This window comes from Antrostomus carolinensis, unplaced genomic scaffold, assembly GCF_000700745.2.
Source record: "Antrostomus carolinensis isolate BGI_N321 unplaced genomic scaffold, ASM70074v2 scaffold12, whole genome shotgun sequence".
NCBI classification, from domain to species: domain Eukaryota; kingdom Metazoa; phylum Chordata; class Aves; order Caprimulgiformes; family Caprimulgidae; genus Antrostomus; species Antrostomus carolinensis.
The window spans coordinates 89,622-116,668 of record NW_010299992.1 but is presented as its reverse complement, the minus strand read 5'-3'; the positions used below and the strand labels follow the sequence as shown (position 1 = coordinate 116,668).

The 27,047-nt window shown below is 38.6% G+C and overlaps 1 protein-coding gene across 2 annotated transcripts in view; it reads right to left on the bottom strand.

Moving 5' to 3' along the window:
- The window catches only part of KYNU (kynureninase), a 35,876-nt gene extending 10,415 nt beyond the window's left edge, over positions 1 to 25,461 (bottom strand). Inside the window, exons 1-5 of one of the 2 annotated variants that reach the window (XM_010162954.2) lie at positions 25,311 to 25,461; positions 19,711 to 19,900; positions 14,213 to 14,333; positions 6,834 to 6,916; positions 1,050 to 1,111 (exon numbers count right to left, since the gene is read on the bottom strand). In XM_010162954.2, coding sequence (XP_010161256.1) covers positions 1,050 to 1,111; positions 6,834 to 6,916; positions 14,213 to 14,333; positions 19,711 to 19,879 — 435 coding nt within the window. In that variant the 5' untranslated portion in view covers positions 19,880 to 19,900; positions 25,311 to 25,461. Of the gene's footprint in view, positions 1 to 1,049; positions 1,112 to 6,833; positions 6,917 to 14,212; positions 14,334 to 19,710; positions 19,901 to 24,489; positions 24,520 to 25,310 lie in introns of those variants that run through there. The other variant, XM_029083742.1, reaches the window with a different exon arrangement.
- Between the last annotated feature and the right edge of the window lie 1,586 nt (positions 25,462 to 27,047).

The window sequence follows — 27,047 nt, the reverse complement described above, 5'->3', positions numbered from 1 at the left end:
TTCCTGCTCTAAAACATTAGTTATTAAATCATCCCATCCTCTGAAATAAGCCTGACCAAAGGATTAAGCCTTCTGCAAAGACCTAATCTCAGCACCTTTAGCTGAATTGCCTTTCCTTCTCAGATTCTCATATGGAGGCAAGATGGGCTTGCCACCACACTCAGAGGACCAGGAGAAGACTTACAAGCCCTCCTGTTCATGCTAGCAGTAGTTATACAGAGCTCAGCATGGGCTATGTACCCAAGAAATTCGGCACAACTCTGGCTGTGTTGCACCTAATTCAGGGCAGAGCAGTCAGGTAAATTAGTTTGTACTTAACCTCATCCTGCTCTGCTTCAGGTTTCTTAATTTAACAAAGGTCAGAGACTTGTTATAAAGGAATGGATTCAAGTGACAAATCTTTGTGTGTGAACCACAGAAATGAAGATTCATGTCTTCATTCTGTTGAACCAAGTCCTTGGTAAGACTATAGAATCAGAGACAGACTACATGTAACAGCAGAGTCGCTCAAAAGGAAACCACATCGATAGCAACTATGTCATAAAAACCACAAACAGATGCTTTACCACATTTTAGGGGAATATAAACCAGCACAACTCAAAATGCCACCTCTTGTATGCAACCGCATTTTATGTTCAACTCAAATTACAGTTTTATCTTGCTCACAGTGGAGCTCTTGTTTATTAAACTTTGAAATTTGGTGTGAAATTCCAAACTGAAAAGTTATCTGGAAATGTTTCTTAAATGAGATATCTTTTCTGAGGACTGACATGCAGCACATGCAAGAAAAGTTCAAACTTTCCTTACAGAGTCCTTGAAAATATTTCTCAGTCCAGCTTTTCTGCTTAATATTAAGTGGAGCCAGGCCTTGCACAAGCCAAAGCATCGTTAAAGACACCACTCCCAAGGCTTAATAAAAGTTAGGCTATCATCCAGTGCTTACCTTTGTGAGGTCCTCAGAAAACATTTTGCTTACATTCACAAAGAAAGGAAAAAAATACTTGTAATACTTGTCGACACAACATCAAATAAACATTGTAAAAACATACCATCTGGAGGTGCAAGTTAACAGTTAGCCCATTCATTAAAGCTACTTCATGCCTTCCGGCCCCTGAAATAATAATAAAAAAAAAATAATAATAATAAAACCCTGTTTAGGAGTTTTCTTTATAATTTCAGAGAAATCTAGTACAGTGTTAAGAAAGCAAAAGCACGCTTTCAGTCAATGTCTCTCTAAAGACTGGAAAGTAAACAAACGTTTGAGGTGTCATCACAGTGAAGTAAAAAGATTTCTTGTCTGACTCACCACACTGGCAGGAAAATATTTATTTTTTCAGGTCAGACACAGAAAACAAAAAAACAATTAAGTATTTCAATTTCCCAGCAAACTACCAGTGGATTTATTATCATTAATACCTCAGACAAAAAATCAGGTCAGAAGACTATACATAAAAGACTTGCAGGCTTGTATTTGTCATAAGTTTGTATGTAAAATAAGTCAGAAAATATATTGAGACAATCATCTATTGTAAGTGCTTACTGTAATGTCAAGCTAAATCTCATCCTTAATAAAAAAAACCCAAGCAAAATTGACCTATTGAATATAACAGACCATTACTAATGTAACAACTTCACAAGAAGCAACCAAACCCACATAGCTCCAAAGAGGCTAATAACAGATGCCTTTTGGCTACAGCTAATCATGGGCAGAGCTAATGGAGTAACAACTAATTGTTATGACAAAGTATTTAGTAACAAATTCTCAAATTTTATCAACCACTGGTGAAAGGTTTTAGGCAGGACAAGAGACTGTGCGTTGGACAGGGTAACACTGCGATATATAGAAAATCAATTCCTTTCTTTCTTTTTTGTCTGATGTCTGTTGTTGAAAAGCAGTAGTTCACCCTTGACACAAATCAGTGCTTTGAGAGCCTTCTTCAGCTGGAAGATGGGTTCACGCACCTTGGCCTAGTCATCACACAAGAAGTGGAGTTGGCCAAAGGAGGAAAGAGGTTGCAGATAAGGAGGGATGAAGACAAGTGTAAGCAGGCAGGTAGGGCAACAGCAACCCTTGAGATTGAGAAAGAGTGAAAGAATAACATTATATTGGAGTAAAAAGGGTAAGGAGAGTCACAAGAAACAAAGAAGCAAATCCTGGGTTTTTCTTGTCCCTGCCTTGGAAGGCACACAAGGTCTCAACCAACACAGGGGTAAGGCAGCAAGAGCACTGAGACACTCCCAACATATCCCACAAAGTTTAGGTTCATGGAGTTATGACTTTGCCAGCCTAAGAAAAGGACATAACCATGGGTTGAACTCAATACAAGCAAATACAGCCAAAGAACACGGAAATCTACAATTAGGAAAGGTTTATTCATAAATCTTTGCCAGGCAGGCCTCAACTTCTGCCACCACAGGAAAAGCCAAGAACTGTTCTGACTGAGGTATTCAATTCATCTTGCTGAAATCTGTAAGTATTGGACAGAAAGATCTGTCAATAGCTGTCAGTGACTCTGGAGGACCTGTCCAGGGGATGAGCCAGAAGGAAAAAGAGATGTCATGAATAAGTTCCCTCCTCCAGACACCAGTAATATCACCAAGTTTGTGGGAAGAACTATAAATGAACCTAGGCCTTCATAAGGAAAAATAAGCTCTTTTCTTCACTTAAACTGCTCTCCTTTGCTTTCTTTTCTTCCCTCTGATGGCATTGCATCTGCAGGCTCCATGCTGCTGGAAGAGGTCACCTTGTGCCTTTCTATTGCAGATACAGAAGACAGCTAGAGAGAGTGATTGCAGCTAAAAACAGTATTATTTGCAGTCTTAATATTTCTATGGAACTCTTGAGGCTGAAAAAAGGGATAGCATCAAAAAATAGTATTGTTCTTATTTCTCCCTCTGCTCCTGCCATGAAATCTGTGGCTTTCACAGCAAATTCTGCATGAGCAATCTTCTGCCTGCTGTGCTGTTTCCATATAAAACAAATGGTTAATCTGTAGATCACTTTTAGCTCCATGCTAGCATCCCAAATTAAATATGACACTACATTTGTCATGTAAGTCTTGGTCTTCCATAAATTATATATTTATTAAAAGCTTTCCATTATTGAATTTCATGCCCACAAAACAAGCCTCATCCGTGTCATTGGAAAACTGTTATCCTTTATAACCTGCACTGCATTTCAGAAAACAACCTTTCTATGATCCAATTAACCTATTACAATATTCAAAGACCCTGCACACAGGAGACAAAATTATGTTTGCTTTCTTTATTTCCTAAATTTATACCATATCTCCAAGACAGGCTAAAACCTGTATGTTCTGCTTGATAAATCTCCTCTTTAATAAAAGGAAGCAGCATTTGCAAAGTACAGCTTCAGAGACAATTATGATTGCGTTAGGCAGACACTGCCATCCTTCTCCTCTCTGACTGCAGTGAGAGCCTGATCCTCACCAGAGTAAGTAAAAAACATTTTTTAAAATGATTGGAAAAAAAAAAAAAAAAAAAAGGCTAAATGCCCCAATTCTGAAAATAGTTTGGTTATTTCAAATAATCCTTATCACTCAAAGTCACTACAAATTTGCCCGGCATTCAGTCTTCCCTCAACAGAGACCTGCCTGAGCGCATCGTACAGCAGCAGCCACACAGTTAATCTTGTTCCATCAGAAGGTGATCCTGCCAAGGTTGTAATGTTTTAATAAAGTCTGGTAGGAGAAGTTGAGATTACCGTCACCGTGCTATGCCACTCGGCGTGAACATAGAAAAAAAAAAAGCTTTGGCCTCCACTGACCTTGACTCTGCATTTCAGAATGTATTTACTACTGTAACTTTCATTGAACAAGAAAATGTGACTGCATTTAATAAGCAAGGTGTTATAGCACTATAAACCATTAAACGGACAAAGATATTTTACAGTCTTTAGTCCAAGCCAAAATAAATCTCACCAAATAATTTTTACTTACTATTACTACTTAAAGTGAGCAATGACAATTCCTGCTCTTCCATAACATATTAAAAATTGAATAAAAAATGGGATAAAATTCTGTTATGTTCTTACATTACATTAACAAAAAAGGAAATTCAGAATTCACTCAACTCATACATACTTGGTGTTTCACCTTGCTGGAAAAGAGTACTTAATCGTAAATATCATGTTGGAAGAGAGCATTTTAACACAACATTTTTCCTGCATTTATTCTCTTAGCCTCTTCATTTTTATCTATATTTTTAAAGAACAGATTTTATTAAAATGCATTCATTATTTGGGAAATACTAATTTATTTGCATTCTAAGAATCACACATCAAGGTCCTGAAAAAAGCTATGAGGATGTTTTATAAATAAAATCCTGCTGGCATGTGAATCTGAAGGCCAGATTTGAGCCCAAACCACACTTCATAGTTCAACTAAACAAAGTCCAAAACATTCAGAGAACAAAATCCAAACCGATAATGTTGACATGCACTTTACTGGTGACGAAAACAACATGCCATGAAACCCTTTCCAACAAAGAATTTTGAAAACAAAAGTAGGTTAATGGTAGGGTAACCTATTTTTTTAATAGAAAACTTTAAAATATATGTTTAAAATGAACACAGTTGTAATGAGTTCAGTGTAGTCTGATCGTTGTGATAAAGTACCAGTGTCATACAGAGTTTGGAAAAGAAAAATGGAGAACCCGATAAGAAATTAGATAAAGTTTAAGCAAAGCTCTCATTTCCCTCACAGAATATTTTTAGTTAAATGTTTAGTTAAATATTATAATACCCACTGAGCTGGCAGCCTTTCCAAGACAGATGGTTAAGGGGAACAAAATCCCAGCCTGACTCCCTGCTTGCTGCAGTGACTCTTAACCTAAAGCTGAGGCCAAACTGACCCCAGCAGCAGCACTGGCAGGAGGTCGGTGCTCATCCCACCTCAACACTCTGCAGGGAGTTCACGAAGGCCCACGTTTTGCTAACAGAGCAGTGGCAAAGGTTCACAGAAGGTGATGCAGAGGAGGTTGATATTTTAGGTACTTCAAGCTGTCCTTTGGGACATCTTGGCTCTCTCTCCTGGTCATGTGAAGAGCATCAGTGGTCTGCCTTGTTTCTTCACTAATTTAAGGGCCTGAAAGCAGGTAGTATGACTGCTTTCTTACTCTCATAAGACATAAGATAAATTCTCTACCCTACAGTTAATTACATTCAAGGTTTCCAATTTAAAAGCCCTTACTATGCATCGGGCTAGTTGTGTGACAGATCACATCTCCACACCTGTCCACAGCTTCTCAGTTATACCCTACCAGAAGGAGAACATCCACCTGCCAGGAAAGATCAGTCAAACTAGAGAAATCCTTAAATCAGCTCTGTTCAGCATTTCAACATCCTCCAGCCCTTTACATTCTCACATTTTTATGGTCTATGATGGTTAACAGATGAATGGACTGAGCTTGCTCTTGAATGTAATGAAAGCAAAAAAAGTAATTTGTTAACCTGAGTAATAACAGGTATTACTGTAGCAACTTCCAAAATCAGAACAACCAATCTGCATTTTGGTTTTTATTTCATTCTGCAGATGAGTTCACTCTGCATAGCCCAGTGATGCCCAGTGTAGCCACACTGATATTTTTGTTGTCTTAGTGCTTACATCATGGATAGACCAACTATAACATTATTTTCATCTATTTGCTCTGCTCCAATAATCATGTCCAGTATTTTAGCTATCTGGAAACTTCATGAAGAAGCCAGAAATTGAGTTTATATATAAACTTGCCATAAAACATTCCTTAATGTCTCTGTTTGCAGTTTTTAAGACCTCACTTGCTTCTCTTGAAGGAGAAAAACCATAACTTTCTCATTGAACTCTTGTCTATTGTTGGAGCAGAAATCACAAAACAATATCTAGCTTACAGTAGGTCAACTTAACTGTAATATTTTTCCTTAGTGAAGGCACAAAAGAACACATGATAATTCAGTTCAGACAGTCAGTATTGACAATTATCTTCAACAGCTAAATTGAAATACTGGCCAGATCTCACTAACTTAGCCTTGACAATGGCTGTAAGGGTTGAGGAGAAAAAGGGTCTGTGAGGGACCCTGACAAGATCATTCCTCTTCTCCCTTCTCACAGCAACAACTCTGAAGGAATCCCAGTTAAAGTTTATTTCTGCAACTACACACAGGTTGGAGTAAGAGGAGATAGAGGAAATTTACATTCAGAGTCAAAGAACTGTTTTCATGGCTGGCAAACTCACCAGGAGAAGTCTCCAAGGCTCCTTCTCAGAGGAGTTATTCTCCAGAATAACCAGATGCATTTACTGCCAAGGTCCTGCCGCACCACAGACTTCTCAAGGAGTAGAGCAGGGTAATGGGATCTTACAAATAGCAGGTCCTGCCCCAATTATCTGCTTCATTGACATAAGCAGTTCTCAAATATGAGGCTGGATTAGTGGCAGGGAAAGGAGGAAAAGCAGAAAATGTCTAGATAGAAATCATTTTTCAAAGGGGAAAGTTCATTGATTTACTTCTAGGAGAGAGATTGAGAATCTCTACTGCCAAGTGCCCTTTAAAAGGGCTTCATATGTTAGACCAAGTGGTTTATGATGCTCCAAGAAACCCTTTGCTGCAATTAGTTTCATGATATGCATATGCTCATATATTATCGCATACATTCATCTCAAATCACTTGCAGCCTTAAAATAGAGTGTTAGTCCCTGCACAAGGCAGGCAGAAAAACTACTTTAAAACAAAAGAATACAAAGAACTAAATCCTAGTCACAGAGTTTCAGTCTTAAAAGAAAAAAAAAATATATATTTCCATTTCTAGAGAAATATTTTCCCTGCAGTTCACACCTACCAACCAGCTCAGCCATCAGGTCCAGGATGCACTCATCTGCCAAAGCCCATGGGCGCTGACCATTGAAGTGGCCATGGACACCTCTGAAAAGGAAGAGGCAAATAGTGAAAATGTATGCTGTTCCTTTTGGATAAGTCCTAAGAAATATACCTGGTTTGGAGATCCCACATTTGGAAGAGAGAGGAGGAACAGACTCACCTAAACTGAGCATGTCACTTTGATCATGCCATCAAAGCTCATAGAAAATGGAATTCATTTGTTGGTTTCTGACTGATTGCTTGAAAATTACTCATTTTGGCCTTCAAAATTCCTCTAGAAGATTCCTCAAAAATTAGAGATTGTAGCTTTTTCACAAGCCCTCTGGAAGTGGCTGCATAGGTACAGGAAGCCTTCAGGAGCAGGGACAGTGGAAGCCGGTGCAGCATGGCACCCCACTAACCCCAGCTCACAAACTACACACTCTGCAGAGTTACTCTATCTACATTTCTAACTGAACGTTGTATGGTGATGAGGATGGTAGATTTGAATACTGATTTTCTCTGAGGTAGAAATATTTCTTGTCAGAAATAATTTCTATCCTCTCGAATCTCCCGTCTGAACTCACCCTCCTGCATAAACCAACAGGTACTTCATGTATATACAGGAAATCACCTGCCCAAACAGAGCTGCTTGCTAATTCTTATTGCTTCTCTTCTCCCTGCTAAATTGTTCTAGATCTAAGTGTGTTCTAGATCTAAGCTTTTTGGTTTGACAGAGGGCATTTAAAAATTTTATTTTGCAAATTGTTCCTGTCTACTGTGGATTGTATGGGCAGCTTAAACCTGAATGCATCGCTACTCTGACGTGACAGATAGGTACATTCATTTCTGGATTAAGTGCACTGAACTAATTTTTACTTCAAATGTGACAGAGAAGTAAACTTCTAAGGTAGCCACCATGCGTACGTAAATAAAAAGTTGCCAAGTTTCTTAAACATGCAGTACGTAGTACACAGATTTAAATGTAAATGAAGGCAGATTGAGAAAAGTTATAATGGTGCTAATCCAGGGGAACATTGCTCTGGGCTTCCATCTCACACTGGATGATTTTCATATTTGCTGAGCACCACAGGGTACTTGTGGACTCGGAAAAACCAGGCTGCGTGCAGCTGAGGCAAACCAAGTATAAAGCTGTTTCAAAACAGGGACAAAACCAGTAGGAAACTGGGTGGAGAGTAGAAAAAGCTGTAAGAGCTGTGATGAGAGAAATAAAAAGAAAAAAGAACAAGTAATAAACTTTTTAAAGAAGAACAGGCCCACAATGTTCACTCAAAATCTTTAGAAAACATCTGGCAGATTAAGACATGAGAAAGAAGTGTGTATGAAATGCTACCAGCTAGTCCGCCATGCTTAGGGTTATTTAAAAGATTGATTTTCCCTATCCACCTCCTACTTTCCCTTCTCAAGTAGAATTTTGTTCTGTATCCCACACGAATTACCTGGATGTTTTACAGTCAGATTCTTTTTGATTGACTTGGATCTAATTCACACCTCCTAGGGGTATCTCCAAAAGAATCACATTTCTAACGAAAAGAACTGCTGCAAAAGGCACAATTTGTATCAACCTCTTATGCCTCTTGTCTTTGTGAAATACCATTTGTTTTTGGACTGGTTTAGGTCAACAGCTGAAGGAGGGCACAGGTAGAACTGAACATCTCTTACAGATAAAACAACCTCCCTATGTTCAACAAGTCCAGCCCCACACAAATGACAAAGAGTACCCCAATCTCTAATCTAGATAAGGTCGTGGTAGACCAGTTGACCACTTTTCTCTGTTTCAGAATTGCTCTCTGATGAGACCTTGATAGCAAAATGCAGTCAGTGTGAAATAACACTCATTTGCAAGAACATTGCATAGATGAGGAATAAAGGCAGTAGGTGGGTAGCGAAGAAAATGTGGTAAGGGGCAAGATTACTGCTAAAAGTTCCTCCCTTCTATCAGACCATAATGTAGCTGCTTTCCCTGAAGACAGTGGTATGCGTTTCACAAACAGCAAGACAATTATTGGTAATTTCCCTTCTTATTCTTAACTGTAATATAGTGATCAAGGGACTTGGGATAATACAGACTATTAAAATTAAAAAAAAACCCAAAGATTTTCAGTGGCTCCTAGCCCAGGGGGATCTGTATTTCCAAAAGAGGATAGCAAACATAATAAGATGGGAAAAAGAAACCCTAACTACCTATGGGATTCTCTTTCATTAGCCTTCTCTGATTTTTATAGCCATTAGTGTCCTTCTAATGGGAATTTACTGATGAAAGCTCTCTCTCTACCAACACACAGGACTAACAAGATTTCAGAATAAATTTCCAAGTTATCATGAAAACAGATAGGAGATTTTTGGACATGAGAATATTTTATTTTGAGAACAAAACATGGAAATTTAAGTATATTGAAAGAGGGAAGAGCCAACATTAATTATTATTCGTATTATTATTATTATTACGGCACAGCTTACAGCTTGCCTCCCTCTTGATGGCCAATATAAATGCCAAGAGACAAAAATTATTGCAGCTGAAATGGTAGTTAAAGGCATATTCTTGGACCCTTTTCTTATTTTAATCACATGAAACTCTGTAGCCTTTGCTGATGGCACAATACATCCTATTACACTTAGGTTGTAAAATTCTATGTTCTGTCTCAGAGAATTTATCTCTCTGTATATTATGCCACCCCTCTCTCAGCTCTGGTAGGCACTGGGGGTAATAATCTTTAAGGACACAACTGCAGTGTTCCTGGCATTCCTTTCAGCCACAGATAACCTATGTCTCATTTTGTTTCCTTTGCACCCTAGGTAGCAAGAGAGTGATTTAAATCAAGGTACCCAAATTAATGAATACAAAACATGGCCCGTCACGTCATAAAGCATCACACAAACAGAATGATTTCTTAAACTACTGTGAGAGTTTCTCATTGCACAAATTAATTTTTAGTTGGTTACCATTTTATTTTCAATTTGGCAAGAAATCACAATGCCACATTTTATTCACTGAGGTCTGGTTGATTTAAAGCTCACTAGGGGAGCTAGAAACACATTTTCTGATATGATCCCAAGGTTTCAAAGGCGGTAACAAAAGGGATTTAAATTAATTGCCAGCTTCAAGAATCTTCTGTGCTCATCCAGATCTTGTTCAAGTGGAAATTTCCTGCTTGCTTCTTTGCCAAAAATGATGCAAGGTATTTAATGAGCCAATACAGACTCTTAAGTTTGACAATGGTTTCAAGCAAAGAAATAGCCAAAAGAAAGGAAGATATAGCTAAAGAAAAAGAACTGTATGGAGCAGGAGGCTGGAGGCAAAACTAAAAAATCCAGGGCATTAAACCAGGCATTTACAGCTCTAACATACAACCTGCTGAAAGGCAAAATGCAGAGATGACTCCTTCCGAATGGCAGAAGTGGGTTTGCCAAACAGAATATGACCAAGCCCCACCAAGCTGCACTCCTGCTTGCAGGACTGTTATATCTTGCAGGATTAGTTCAGCTCATAGAACCAAAGATACCTTTGGACTCACTGAAAGCAGTCCTTTGCTACTGCACGTGCTACATTATAAAGCCTGCCAAAGACTTGGATTTCTTTTGTCTACTATATTCATGTCAGAAGCTTATTGCCAGACTGCTTCAATGCTTAGAAGTATACATACATATTTTATTTACATATTTCAAAATTGGTGAAGGGCTTAGAGGAGAAGCAATATGAGGAGAGGCTGAAGTCACTTGGTTTCTTCAGCCTGGAGGAGACTGAGAGGAGATCTCATTGCGGTCCAGAACTTCCTCCCAAGGGGAGGAGGAGGTGCAGGCACTGATCTTTTTTCTCCACCCACCAACGCCGGGAGCAGAGGAAGTGGCAGGAAGATGTGGCAGGGGAGGGTGAGGTTGGCCATGAGGAAAAGGTTCTTGAGGCAGAGGGTGGTGGAGCACTGGAACAGGCTCCCCAGGGAGGTGCTCATGGCACCAAGCCTGACAAGATTCCAGAAGCATTTGGCCAAGGCCCTCAGACACATGGTCTGAATCTTGGGATTGTCCTGTGCAGGGACAGGAGTTGGACTCCATGATCCTTGTGGGTCCCTTCCAACTCACAACATTCTATTATTCAATGATTTCTGTCCAACTTATTAATTCCTAGTTTATATTTACTGTGCCAGCATGTTATTTCACATAAGTGGTTCCTTTACCCCCTCTATGTTTACCCCTTGATACATTCACAGAGAATCATCATTTTTCCTCTCTGTCTTAATTTTGCTCAACTAAACAACTCTAATCCTCAAGACTTCCATTCAGCAAGTTCTCCACTCCCTGATCAACCCTACCAGCCCTTTGCAAGAGCATAACAACTGGCTATGGCAGACTCCCTTCTGTTTTAATAGTTCTACTTTAATGAGTTACTCGGACATGAGAGACATTGACTGCTGCAGCGAGTATGTTCACATGCAATAATGAATCTATAAAATAAGTTAATTACTTAAACAGTTGTGGCAGGGGAAAGGGAAAACAGGATACTGCAAAGCACCATTTTGGCCTTTGTCCAACCAAACAAGTCACTTCAACCTTGGTCTTTTACATTAAAAAAAAAAAAAAAAAGATTATTGGCTACTCCAGGCTAAACAAGGAAGAGACAACTCTTCATCCCTTTTTGCCTCTCGTTCAATAAATCTTGGATTTGGCTGAAATCAAAACAGAAAGAAAGATTAATTCTCAAAGGCTCTTTTTTAATCCATATGAAGAATGTTTGAATTTGTAGGGTTTATACATTAGTATAAAAAAAAAAAAAAACAAAAAAGAGGACTGAGGAAGGGGGAAAGAAAAAATACAAAACCAGTACAGATATGTGGGAGGCAAATGTAAGAGTAAAAATCTATAACCCACCATTTAAAGGCAGGAAGGAGAAAACAAACAAACAAACACCCTACAGTGACACTGTAAGAGGGAATACAACAAGAAATGCATGAAAAGGCCTCTTTCTCTCCAGGACTTATTCTAAGTTGCCATCACCACACAAAGCTAAAGCTACGAGCTTTCATGCCCTTGACAACAGCTACAGAGTGATCTTCATTTTCACTCTTGCCATCAGCTACAAGCAGCAAAAACACCATTTCAATAGACAAGTATAGTAGCTATGTGAGATGAGTCCCAAGAAACAACAGGCAGGAAATGCAATAAACCAATTTATAAGAGAGTCAGAGTCTATATAATTGCTGACTTGAGTGATGTACCTAATTTGCATTCTGTTTCTTAAATTCTTTCTACTTATTTATCTAAGCCACAGCCACTGATTTCCACACTGCCAACTTACAAGCATTGAACACACTTTGGCTGCTAACAGCTACTACCTTTAACTGGGTTTTGCTAAGCTGTCCTTGGTGACTGGGATAAAAGCATCCATTTGTGCATCTCCAAGCACCTATTCCTTTGCAGCCGCCAGCACATGATCCCACCCATCAGCTTCTTTAAGCATAAACTGCTCCGTTCAAATTTAACTTGACCTTACCTTGACTCTCTCCATTGCCTTAGGTACATGTGCAGCTAGCGAGATTTTGTTCTGGGTTCCTGTTGGGTTTTGTTTGGGTTTGTTTTGGTTTAGGGTTTTTGTTTGTTTTGGTTTAGGGGGTTTTTTTGTGTTTGTTTGGTTTTGCTTTTGGTTTTGTTTTTTTCAATTTCTGATTTATTCCATGCAAGGTGTTTGGGCCAAAGCTGTATTTTTAGCAAACAAATTTTCTAGATTTGGTCCCTCTCTCCTGATGGTTTACAATCACATTCAGCCATATTTCCCCCTTAAATAAAGCTAATAAAGGCACTTTTGATCTTCTGGAGAAACACGCTGCCTACCCTTTTATTTCAGGTTTTTATAATCATCGTTATAAACATCATTCACTGTAGCAAAGGCAAACATCAGAATGGAAGTGAACCAAGGAAAAGGTACAGTGAAGAAGCTGAAACATGTTTGCACTCCCAGTGCATCACTAACAGATAAGAGTGCTATCTGACTTTTACCTTTTGAAAGAGCTCAGCTGTTTCCCTGAAAGGTACAATAATCACACAGAAATAGAGAGGGTTGCAATTTTTTTCAAATGACTGGAGAAACTGCAGCGCTGTGCTGAATGAGTAACCAGGAAGAACAAGTGCTTCCTAAAGTTCACATTCATTCCCATTCATTCTCAATCTTCTTCTCACTTATAAGAATACAAGTAATAAATAGCAAGCAGTAAACCATTTTTATTAACCCACAGCATTCATATACTAAGAAGTGAAACAGCAGCTACAGAGTTTTCACATTTACATTTTGAAGCTTCCATCTAGACTGTTTCTACTGAAACAAGACTGCCCAGTTAGCAGAATTACTTTTTCCTCTTCTGCCTCCCCATATTTCCTCTGCTCTCTCATCATGAAATCACATCAGTTCCTTTCATATTCTGCACTCTATAAAAATTGTTCATCTCTCTTTCCCAACTCACTCAGTCATCTGGATGTTATTTTCTTTCCTACCTTCAACTCCTTGGTTTTTACTTCTCTTTTTCCTCATCCCTGCTCCAGTTGCTCAAGCAGCTGCTGGACATCTCAAAGCACAGACTCTCCATGGAAATAAAATATAATATTTTTTTTAAAAAAGCTTTTTTTCCTCCCTTATATATCTAAAAGTTTCCCATCCACTACAATGTCAACACCCCTTTCCTGCAATGCTGAAATATGTCCCTCTTTTGTCCTCCTGCCCAACCTTCATCAGCTCCATTTGGCAGAACTTATTGTGATCTACTCTCATCTCCTCACTGAGATGCTCCTGAGAAGACAGGAATGCTTTTTTCTAAATAAAATGAACTTGTCAGGTAGAGACTGGGTTTAAGAAGAGCCAAAAACCTGCCAGCTCTGGCAGCAGCACCACCTGCACTTGGTGCTATTTCAAGGGGAACTGCCCATTTCAAGGCCTGCAAGGTGGATCACACGCAGTTCATAATACTAATTAGAAAATCACAGGGGCCTGAAACTGAATCATGTTCACCAGCAAGCAGCAGCAATCAAATGTGTTTGTGTGTCTTGTGGATAAACACACATGGCGACTGGATGTGGATGGTTAAACTGTGCAGGTCCTTTAGATGAGCTAAAGGGGAGCCATCACGTGCAGCACAGGTTATCACAGCTGGAAGTGTCTCTTTGCCTGTTTTACTGCTCATGCCTTGAAAGAAATTTTAAGTGCTAGGGAAGCACTGAACTTATTTTACTCCTGTGCTATAGTGGTTTTAACACACTATTCTTCTATTCAAGTGTTTCCAAGGCAGATCCTGAAATAAAATGAAGTACTTATCTAAAGCACAGGTTAGCATCTCACATACCCTGAGGTGTACTCACGTTCGAGCCCATTTGTCCAGTTCTTCATCCAAGCAAGTTTTAACTTTCCTTGGCTGGAGCCCGAGAGAATTGCCAGCAAAGTATAAGCAGCTCTCCTCTCCATTCACCAGGTTCAGATCAGCTGTGGAGGGAAACCACAGAAACAACTTGCACATAGGGTGAGCACAGGAGGGACAGCACACACACATGTGCCACCACCCAGAGTTCTGCCCATCCTGGGGCTCCATGATCCGTGGCACACTGTGGTCCCCACATGCAAATGGAGATGCCACATCCTGACCTTCCTCCCAGGACACCACACAGGTGACCCTGCAAAGGGATCTAAGGAGTAAGACAGCCAGGCAATCTGCAAGCAGTTATTCCCCACATCCTCCTGCAATTTTAGGCTGAGTCCATCTATGCTTGTCCCTGTGCTAATGTGAGTTCAGGCAGTGTTAAGTCCCCAGGGCTCTGGGGCAGCATGGGAAGCAGCCAACAGCACCGATTTTGTCAGGTCTGTAGCCGATGGTGAGCAAAGAGGGAGCACTTTCCCCACCCAGGCTATCCACTTTTCTTCCATCATCAATATATTCCTACTCCGAGTCACGTAACTACTTGAATTGTGCATTTAATAAAAGTTAAGACTAGGTAAATCTGTGTCTTTCACGTAAGTTCTGCCTGCATGATTAAATCACTATTAAGAAAAATGTAGTCATTGCACAGAATATTTTAAGGCAGTCTCAAAAGTTCTTGTCTTGTCAGCATATATTGTGGGCTGCACTTCATGTCATCATCTGAGGAGGAAATCTATGTTGACAAATCCTTTCAATGATTAGGAGAAAAGCAAGGCGGTAGAAATTTATAAATAATAGCTCTAGTGAGGTTCTGAACAATCTAATTACCCTATGTCATCATCTATCAATCCAAACATTGCCTTTTTCTATTATTTCTCATGTTAGAGATTCTTGGAGGGACAAGTGATGGTGACCTTCTAGAAGTAATTTACATTCATCTGTACATATATTTACAATACCTCAAAAGCTAACATTACATATATTTTTTGTAAATAGAGTCAATATACTTCAAGAAAAAAGATCAAATTAACAAATATGTTAAGATATATGCTAGAAAGGAATTATAAGATTGCATTTCTGTCTGAAAATTTTATGCTAGGGCTATAAAAAAATAGATTAGATGCCTGGAGAAGGTCTCTTACAACCTTTTGCACTAACAATTACCAACTTCATTGAACTTCACCAGGAACAAATTTTTCAAAAGTATAGACAACTTGGGTAATTTCTTATTTAATGCTTTAGAAGCTTTTAAAAAGCCTAAGTTGCAGAGCAATTTCGGCCTAATCTGTTTTACAGATACTATGTCTGTTTTTCATCTCTATTCTAATAGGAATGAAAACAGAGAGGCATAAATATTATCCATGCCCCTAAATTAGTTCTATTAACAGTTCTTTTCCTACCAAGAAACACAATAATACAGTGTCATTGGGAATAAAGAGAAGGATCTTTGCTCAAGAATTTGGAGCTCAGGCTCACTAATACTCTTTATACTCCAGTCAAACATTAAAACAGGTACAGGAATTATAAGCAAGTTAGCTTTTCTTGGACCACAGTCCTTTCTAAATAAAAATGCCTCTTGGGTCACTGTTGGAGAACAATGGCATTACCACATTGACAAAGTGTATTTTTCTACTTTTACACCTGTTACTTTGGATATTCTTTTTTTCAGCATGTTATCAACTTTGTATTGAGCTGTACTCTTTTCCTTTTCACAAAAAAACGTTTCTTTCCCCGTCTCTGGCATCATTAAAAGATTCATTTTGGACCATTGCTGCTTCCCAAGCTAGGTTTGTTTTTTGCAGCATCCTTGTTTCACAACTTTTCCTGACCAGCACACCGTTGCACTCTGATATTTCCTCTGTCACTGTGATATTCTTTACAGTAATGCATTTGTTTTCTTAAGACTAGCACTTATCTTTCCCCAAATTACTCTAATTTCTCACAGTATTGGGCCTTTTTATTTCTGAAAGAGATGTGGTTGACATGCAATATACATTGAAATTTTCAAATAAGAAATAAACACAGCTGATGAATTAAAGGCTGGTGCAAAATAAACAGGAGACAATTGCTGAAGTGTGTCCTTTGAGTAGCCTGAACAAAAAAATACATGAGCAATAATTTCCATTAAGATTAATTAGTTACATTATAAATTATTCTCACACCTGGTCAGATTCATGCAAACTGGTCAGATCTAATAATGTATATTATTTTGTATACTAAATATACTCATTCATCTACATTAAAGATATATTTCTATACCTTTTAATGTCAAAGAAAAAGCAAATTAATTTTCAGAAATATTTGGTCCAAACAAAAGTGAAAAATAAAATGTCTTTATTAACCAGAAAGGAAGGACTAAATCTGTTTATACATGATCTGAGTCCTATTCCTTGTTGAAGGATAAAAGATCACCTCTTCCACACCTTCCTATACCACCCTCACAAGCCCTCCAAACAAAGAGCCAGATTTAGAAGATTAACCACTACCTTTAACCATCTCTTCAGGGAAATATAGTTCAACACTTTCATTCTGGGACATCTTTTTATTCCCAAGAAACCCAAATGATGCTCTATTCCTTTACAAGATGACAAAGCACAAGCCACAGCCTTAATCAGATTGGTGATTTGGTGCCCGACTGCCAACTGCAATCTGGTCATTCCTACCCTTCCCCAGTGCACAAAAAAAAAGTTAAAGAGATTTTGTTGTCATCTTGGAGAAGAGCAAGGAGATCCAGACATTTCTCTAAATCTTCTGCTGTCATCTTTTCCTATTTGCTCACCTGAGCCTCATCCCTCATGTGTGCACATAAAAACCCAGAGATATGCCATGGAGTTATTCTGCCAGAGGTTTCCACTTGATCGATATAACAAATAAACAGCTGTGACAGTTTATAAGTTGATAACAAAATTAAAATATTATAATGACTTTCTAAATATTTTTATGTATATAATCTTACAATTGTCTCCTATGCATGTTCCCATCTGTGTCTTGTAAGGCTTCATTTTAAAACCTCATTGTAATGTTTTATGTAAATATATAAAGAATATTTGATGGCTAATATCTGTAATGACATTTATCTTCAGAAGCTTGTTATCTAGGATCCACTCCTGTGCTCAGATAAATGTCATGGGAGATCTGTCTCTATCGTATAGACACACAGTGTAAATATATATATATTTCCCGATGACAGCTGAAGCACAGAAAAGAGAGGCAAGGGAAAAATGAGGGGGAAAAAAAACCTCCTCAATTTGGGAACACAAGAATAATGGGTTGCTCTGAACACCACAGCTCTGTGCTGTTCAACAGGTACTACTAAGTACACTGCTTAACTTCACTAAAATATATGTATTCACTGTCTCAAGACTAAATATTTAGTAAATGGGGGAAAAAACAAAAACAAACACATCAGCAGTCTGAGTCTAAATGCTACAGTAATTGATAAACAAACTGTAACCAAGTTGGGAAGGGAAGCAATGAAAACTATCACAGGGGTATGAAAACCTCGACATACTTCTGAGAAGATTCTTTAATCTGAAGACTATACTTGAAAAGTGACCTTTCGTATTCTTTAGAGACATTTCACGTGCTGCAGTCAAAGACATGGCCGTAGTTCAGGTCTCCTGGTTAAGCTGGATTTCAACAGCACAGCTGGATTAAGGACAGCAGCACAATGGCCACATGAGCTGCCTTCCAGCATCTTTCCAGCTTCAGAGGGACATTTTGCAGCAGCACAGTGACAGCTGAAGTGGCTTTGAGTACAGACTAGTCATACCCAAACAAACAGATGGGGTTTAGGAAGCCTTCTTAAGCAACCAAAGGGGAAAAATTAATTACTTCTTGGCAAGTAGGCTGAGAACACCTCCTCCGTGTGGAGGAAGCACCTAGTTTAAATATTTGTAAAGTGTCCAGTTCTCCTCTGAATAATATAAATAGCAGAAGTCAATGATTTAAGTGTGGGGAAAGATAAACCACCAGCACATAGAAAACTAGGATTTATCACTCCCTTCATAAGGACATGAGCAGACTGCTTTCCCAACATTCATCATCTCTAGGTGTAAAGATACTGAAGACAAAGACAACTTCCAAAGTTGTCCAGGAATTCAGACAATTTATACCATTTTCAATCACAAATCTTTACTGGACATAATTTGCCGAATGTACCTGTAATTTCTCATGTACCATCAGTACACTTTTTTTCATGAAAAAACAATAAAATCTGCAGGTCATTGTATCTGCATTTATTAGAAAATGAAAATACTTTGCAAGAAAGTTCTAGGATATTTTTTCCTTTACTTTTGGATAGATGCTTTTTACCAGGGCAGAAAAGGTGGGGAATGACTATGGCTGTATATATTCAACACCTAAGGAAATAATTCACCATTTCTTCAGTTTCTAGTGAGCGATGACCAGAGCCTGCAGAGTAGGGACAGCTTTTGCTCCCCATGTATTTGACATGTGAGCTGAAAATAAATGCAGACAGGACTTGGGAAACAGGAGAAGAGTCCAGGCCCATGCTGTCTCCATAGGTGGGTGCTCCCACCAGGTTTCCTTGCATGATTTTGCCCAGACACAGCAGCAGTGGTGGGTGCAAAAATACCCGTGGAAATATTTTGTATTTTTGCTGGGTTGGGAGTGCTAACTAGAAGCAAATGCTGCCCTGTTGGCTTGCCAGGCCTCCTGCCTCCCTACCAAGTCCTCTCTTAATAAATCAAAGGTACCCCTGCTCCCATGCCCAGGTAGGCCATAGGCTCCTCAAAACAATCTATAGACCAGGAATGAAGCAGAAAAATTTTGGGAACCATTTTGCATAGCTGCATTGAAACCACGTGTAGTTATCTATTTGTAGGCAATTCATGAGGAAACTAGGAAAGATCTTCAAATAAAAGATTTCATTATGAATTATTTACTCAGATCAATTATTTTTCCTAAGGCAAAGTCTTCCTTTTGGCCTCAGGAAAAAAATCATCTCTACTACCAGCAATAATGTATAAATGTTAATATAGTATATGTACCATCTCTTTCATTAACTAGAATAATTGTAACTGGATAGATAATACCAAACTATATTATTCCAAGGAATCAACTACTCCGAACTACTGCAAGCTGCATTGCCATTTCAAACCATTAGATAGAAATGCTTCTGCCTATAATTTTCAATCAGTCACTATATTGTTCAAAGCAGCTGACTGACAGCATAAGCACTATCTAAGTACTGTATCCTCACATTTTATTCAGGTTGGGAATGAGAGCATAAAGCTTTTGGTGTTAAAATAAGTTGATGGATTGATTTAGCAACATCAGGGACATACTGTGCTCGGATATGACTGCAGTTGCTCAATTATCTCATAAGTGACAATGATTTTCAGAGATTTGTGACAAACACATGCAGAAGATGTGAAGCCCCACCCTTTCCCCCTGCTCCCCCACTGTAATTATAATTCTCACTTGGAGGCAGATCCTTGATTTTTGGGATAAAGAAACATTCACGAAGATGCTTTAACTCATCTTCTTCATCTAAGTGAAGAGCAAGTTTCTTGTCTGTGGGACTGCATCCTAGCCGCAGGGCAGCTTGTTCTAAAATGGTTGCTGGTAACACAGGAGAAGATGGATCCATTTTCAGGTCATTTCATTTCACCTTAAAACGAAAAATTCCACAGTTTAATTTCTGCAGTATGCATATTCACAAGTGGCTGATAAGCAGCCACTAAAGCTGCATCATTCAAGACCTAAACTTATTTAATGTAAAGATTTTAGAAAGGGAAGTATTTGAAAAGAATAGTAAAATTGATCAATTCAAGTATTTCCAAGGCAACATATTGCTGTAACCCCAAAGGTTGTTTTTTTTTTCTCCTCTGTAGATACAATGTCATTCCCTTTTTAAGCTATATCAGCATGTTCTAAGTTCTCCCACCAGACTGACAACAGTTACAAACGCTAAAGTGTCATTCACAATTTTGAGATCTCAAAGCCAGAGGCAGCACTATTGTTTCTGCAGTCTGTGCTCCTAAAAATAGCAGGTGCACCGCTACTCTGAAGTTGTTTCCAGGCTGTGCAACATTCAGCCTCTTTCAGCTTTTCTTTCTTAAAAATAGGAGGGGGTGTTTGTGTACAGCCATGCTCACGTACAAAGGCAGAGCAGACAGGATACAGATTGCAAAGGCATCATTAGAAATGTAGCTTTCAAGACCGGAACCTTGAATTAATATTTCTATCTAGCTACAATAAATACCCTGGTGTTACAGTCCCATTTGTCCCGGGAAAGAAGAGAAGACCAAGTCAAGCTACAAACATGACAGACCATAGTTTCTCACAGAACTTCCAAAACTGTAACTGCAAAATTTCCAAGCATATTGATCTTTGTAAGAAGAATAACTCTGTAACTGCAATGCTCAGAGACAACATTGTGTTCAGGATAGCATTTGTGCACTTGGCTTTACAGATCTATTAGCAAAGAAAATTTATGACATGGACTCTCTACTTTAGACCAGTGCTGCTTGCTGTGTTTTGTTGCAGAAGGCAGTCAAGAGGCTCACTGAGGTGCTTGGCGATTTCCTCTGTTTAGGTAACTGTATAGTTAGATCACACAATATTCTCTACCTTTTTAAACATCCCCTAGAGTTATGGTGAAACAGAAAAACTCCATAGGCAGAAATAGAACAAGATTAACACACAATACACAGCATAGAAGCACTAGAGAATATAGGTTTTTCCCCTGTGTTTGAGAAATAAGACTCTTTACGTATCTTCCATAAGTACCAGCTCTTTTTTCTTAAAACCAGTGGTATATTACAGACAGTGATATAGAAACAAGCTGTGGAGAGAACAATAAATTATTATATTGGTTGCAGCCAGCTGAGCATTACGTTCATTTTCACTCAAACCTAGCTTGGGTTTTTGCGGAAGAGGGGTTCTGTAGAGTTAGTGTGAAGGTTCTGAGAGGTACTGTGAAGTTATGTTCCAAGTTATAATTTTTTTTATTTTTTTTTTTTATTAAATCCCTTATAACACATTTGTCTTTATTCTTTTTGGTACAAATATGTAAATGCAGATAGGGTTTTTATCAACTTTTTTATGCTAATCTCTGAAGGCCATCTATAAGAGCTTCATCAACCCATATGGGAAGGATAACAGTTGGTATTTAAATATAAACCCCTAAATAGCACAGCCTCATTAGTGCCAATTAATCCAAACCTGTTTATACTCTAGTCAAATGGCCAGCATGATGCTAGTTACCTGGTTTAATTTGCTATCATTTAGCTTACGATGAGAGCATTTTCTTTTTCCTCTCCAGACTTGATATCTTACATAGAAGCAATTTTTCCTCTCCCAACAGCACATAGAGTTAAAAAAAAAAAAAAAATACCAGTAGAGCTCTTTAAGACAGCAGTTTTCATTTAGCTAATGTTCACCCTCTCCTGGGAGCTATTGGAGATAGTCTATTTTTGTGCTGTCTCCACACAGGTTGTTCACACCTCCTCACTGTCACCAAATTTACCATTTGTCCTAATCCTCCCTTACCTAGCAAAAAGGGAAATAAAATGGCAAAAACGGTTGCAAAAAGATATTTTAACATCTTTGTTCTCAGAGTTTATTTCAAAGCTTCAAGGAGGCAGAGGGCTACACCTAGACAAGTATCTGTGTGTGATGCTAAAGCAGCTGAGCTGGCTGGAATTAATACACTCAACCAGTCACCTCCTGAAGAGCTGCCACTCCACTGAAAGACTTGTGGAAGCTGTGACCAGGCTCCTTGTTCCCAGGGAACCACTTCTCAGTTCCTCCACAGCTGAACAACAGATCCAAGACTTTGCCTCTGCCAGCTCCTCTGCTGGGGTATTGGTAACAACATTTGTGCTTTTCTGCAGGTCAGAAGAGTGTCGACCTTCTGGACCTCATTTAACAGCCATCAGTGAGGATGGTTAAAGAGACCTTCATTTCATCCAGAAGATGTTATGAAATACCTAAAGAGCCAAGCTAGATTCACAAACACTATGGCCATCACTATTGCAGGCACTTTGTTATAATCTAAAGACACTATAAAGTAACTTAAGTTTCCCTTCTCCAAATTATGAATTTTAAGAACTTATGGGCTTAATCAATAAATCAGAGTTTAAACAATACTCGGATCAGCTACTACTGATACTACTTTTTGTTTACAAAAGCTTTACAACACTAGCAGGGGTGTCCTGATCCCATAGACATTATTGAACTGTGTCCAGTACATACTTACATAATCAAGATATAGACCTCTATTTTTAATAATGAGTACTTAATGCAAATTATGGAAAAAAACCTTAGAGAAGGAACTGGAAACCAGATCTCCTTCCAGATAAGAGGATCACCCAGTAGTCTGTGTAGTCTTTTCTACACAATCTCCTTCCCACCTAAGTTAATGCCTGGGTTTTTGTTTTGGGGTTGTTTTTATTTTGCTCCCCAGTAACATTTCTCCTGAAGTAAAGGAAGGCACCTTTTAATCTCTCCAAACAGATGACTCACTTGAGTTAGAAATATTTGTTCAGTGATGCTCAGCTGCCCCAGTCCCTAGGTGAGAGACCATGCAGCATTGGCATGCAGTCACCTGTGTCCTGTCTTGGATACAGCCTATGAAGAAGGTTTGGGAGGCTCCAAAGTTTATCTCCTGGGACCCACACAGGCAATACCAGCTAATTCCTCTGTAATTTATGATCCACAGATGAATGATAAGGGTGCTTAAAGGTCAGTTTGGTGTTATACAACACACCCCTCATTTGGTCTGTAGATTCTTGGCTTTACACCATGTGAACAGAGCACAGCATCTTACCATTTGTCTTAATAGACACCATTTTTCAGTCAGGACATACAGTTATTACAGTGGATTAATGGCTATCATATTCCAGGTCATCTACTGACCTGCCTGGCAAGCAGAGATGGGTTTTGTTTCCATTTGAGGCCTGACCTGAAACCCACTGAAGTCAATAGGTGTCTCTATTACAGACAAAGATTTCTGGATCAGGTTTTTGGTTCCCTGTCATTGCTGTAGTTTGCTGCATCTGATCAATGACTTACGTTTATTGTGATTCTTATTTATATTAAATTTTGACAGAAAATATAATATTAAGTACAAAGATCTAGAAACTAAAAATGATTAAGTGCTCAGAGGTATCTGATTTAATACAAATGTTATGAAATAAGATAAAACTACTAAAATAAAATCAATCAAAATCCTATTGAGGAATGAAATCCCAGAGATCCAATTCTGAGACCAGAATAAGAAAGTACTTTTGTCCTTTGAATTGGAATTAGGCTTCATAGAGACTGAATTCCAGAATTGCTTGGGTTTGGGGTTGTTTGTTTGTTTTGTTGGTTTTTTTCCTCCCTTGTATTTTTTTTTCCTATTACTCTGACTGCCGTTATTGTCTTTTCTGATTGCTGCAGAATAGAGTCCCCTGCAATCATTTTACAATAATTCATGAGTCATTTGTTTCCTACATGGGGAGCAAATATGATTGTGTAAGAACAGCACACCTTTATTCCATCCAATTATCTTCATTAAACTGAAAACTATTCCACATCCTCTTCAAATTAAAATTCAGACACGAGTGCAAAATGTAATTCTCACTTTGATAAACATAGTTCCTTATCAGGATCTTTTCATACAACTTACAGTAAAAATAATCAACATTTTAAGAGAAACAACTTGCCTCCACCACCTACTCTGAAAAAAAGCTTTCAGGCATTTTCTTTCTCCTTTCCTTGAAACTTTATTACACTTTCTGACTTAATAGATATAGATGACATGAAGTCAGCATTTTTTTTCCACTCTCTCTTTGCTTTTTTAGTCTTCCATAGAATTTGCCTGTACTGCATGCTGATTCAATGAAAAAAAAACTCACCAATGGCTCTTGGCAACCTTTCCTTTTCAAAAGGATCATATGCAACTTAAATTAAGAAAACAGTCATCATCCCATATTTTATCAGCACAGATATCAGCCCCAGTACTTCATCTCCCATTTTAAAACTATAAAATACAATAGATGAGAGTTAGTCAGACACAAGTGACGCGAATGTCTGGGTGATTATTTCTGTTTTGTCCTTTATGCATAATTTACTGACTAAATAGAAAAAAAAAAGTGTGAATATTAGCAAGCCATCTTATCAAACTTACACAGGAAGGTCCATTAGGCTTAATTATGAGAATTATAATTTGTCCTATTTTTAGATCTACTTACAATATTTTTATAGATCTACTCTCCAACTATAATTATATCTTGATGTCTTTATTAAAAAAAAAAAAAAAAAAAATCAACCCTGTAAAGTCCTCTCAGCCCCCCTTTAAACATTTTCTTTAATTATTCCAGGATGTTACTCACAGTCTTTCTACCCAGCAGAGTGCTGACAGGCGTACAATGAATCCCTACTTAAAAAGCTTATCAATATCCTCAGAGAATAAGAGTTTATCATGGAAATAGCATGCCCTGCACTTTCTGCCCTCCAATAGCTGTTTACCAGGTTGCTAAACGCAGCTCAGCCCACAGACCTTTGACATTTCCAGGTTAGCGTCCAAATGAACTCTTTGGAAGGAAAACTAAGGGTTTGCGTAGGTATAAGTGTGCAAGTTTGCAGTGTAGGTCCACGCTGTCAAAATACACCCACTGAAAGCACCAATAGCACCGGGGATTGAAGTTGTTTTTAAAAAACAAACAGAGAATAATTCCAGAAACACACAGTGCGTAAAGGCTTATTCTCCCTCCCATCTTCACACAAAGAAAATTGCTTTTGTGAATATCATTTTGCAGAAGGAAGTTCCCCAAAAAAACCAAAGCCCAAAGCAACACACATTGTAGATTACTTCAGGTTAAATACACTTCAGTGAATTTGTCTAAATTACAGAACTGCAGAGAAAGAAAAATCTAAATATTCATAGCACAGCCGACAACAGGCACATAGCAGCAAACACAACTATAATTAAATAAGTTACACAGCACTGTGTCACAGCTGCAGCAAGGGAATGTGACAGAGAGGAATTATAATAAACTCAGTTACTTAGAGCAATTTAGGCACATATTGACCTTCATGTCAAGAAGTGTTTCAGTGTTAAAAGTAATTTTACATGTAAAACTCATCTTTTCCCCCTCCACAGTGAAACCACATTACCCTGCAGTTGGCAGCCGTTCCTGAGAGAGGATGATGAAATTCTTGTGCAAATACTCAGCGTTGCATGAGGAAACAACAACAGTCACGTGCCTGCTCCTCCAGACTCTGACCTACACGGCGACCAAACACAAGACCTCCGAGAGTTAACCAAAAACTAGGTGAGTATATATAGATTTTTTTAAATTTTTTTTTCCCCTTTGTCACCACGGCAAAATTTAAAGCTCTGAATAAATTAAGAAGGCACCTTTCTCCCATACAGGCACAAGAATACACACACAATTATAATGAAAATGGTTTTAAACCAAACTTTCACTTTAGTGGAGGAGCAGATCGCTAGTGTGACAGCTAGAAGACAACAATGTCTGCAGCCCCATGGCAGAGGGAGTGGTGGGAATTTACACAGAGCATGGATTTGTCAGAGTGGAATATAGAAGAATAATTAGAGGTGAAATTAGCAAAGAACAGCATTGATATCTCTCTTTACTCACAAAAAAATATTATCTTAAGCCAGCCACGTTAGCCTAGTCCCCTCCATTCAAACTTGAATGGCACCCATTGCTGCACATAGTCATCTGGAAGCAACAAAAATAGTTTCTCTCTATTCAGTATCTGAAGTCTCAGGGGGAAAAACAAACAAACAAACACACCCACAGTGAGGAAAGATGTAGGAGCAAAGGGATCAGAGTTGTGGACTAACAATGTAATTCAGCACTACGACTCCAGCCTGGTGTTCTGCATGCACAGACCCCTGCAGTAATATCTGTTTATTATCTGGATTTCCATTCTCAGTAAGCACCAATATATTTGATACTCTCAAACTGTAACATTTCATCTTCTTTGCTAGGAAAAAAATCAACAAAACAACCATACAAAACACTTCATATTGACCCAAAATAAAGCTAACCTCTATCCATCAGTTCTTACAGTAGCTTTACCCTGTTTTGCACTGTCAAATGATTTTTTGTACTTCCCTCTAACTTGTCTTGTTTACTCTACCAGCAAGACAACTGAGCTGCTGCTCAAGAAACTTTGTACCACCAGGAATCTGGGCCAAGAAAGAGAAGCAGGAGGTTGACACACTTCAGCTACTGAGGCAAGAGGGATCTAATGTCAAACTCACCCCAAAAGGGTATTTATTTCTTGTTTGGTTGGCCGTATAGGTCAAACCAAGCTGAAATACAGTGCAACTTTTCATTTTGCCCTTGGAAATAAAACTACGTAAATAGTAAAGTTTTCCCACTGCATTTTTCTTTGAAAAAACTTCTTGAGCTTCACTCTCGATTGTCCATGGTGGCAGGAAAGCAGCTGTGCTGGCAAAGGCCATATGTTTTTAGACTTTCATGAGAGCAGGAATATTGACCCCATCTTCCCAGCTATTCTCCTCAATTCTTCTGATAGAATGAAAGAAAAACAAAGACAAAAACCTTTGCCCTTAAATTCAAAGCTCAAAATTCAGCAAACATATCTCTCTGGCAATATTTTTGGCGGTATGACTAATGTAATGGTCAGTCTTTTTCTTCCTGTGATGTTGCAAAGTAACCAGAGAACAGAAAGAGAAGAAAGAGCCACTGCAAGCCACAGTAAGACCAATGTACAAGGCAGCGAGGCCACCCAAGATGGCCAAAGTCCCAGTGGGCAGTGGCTGATGTGGC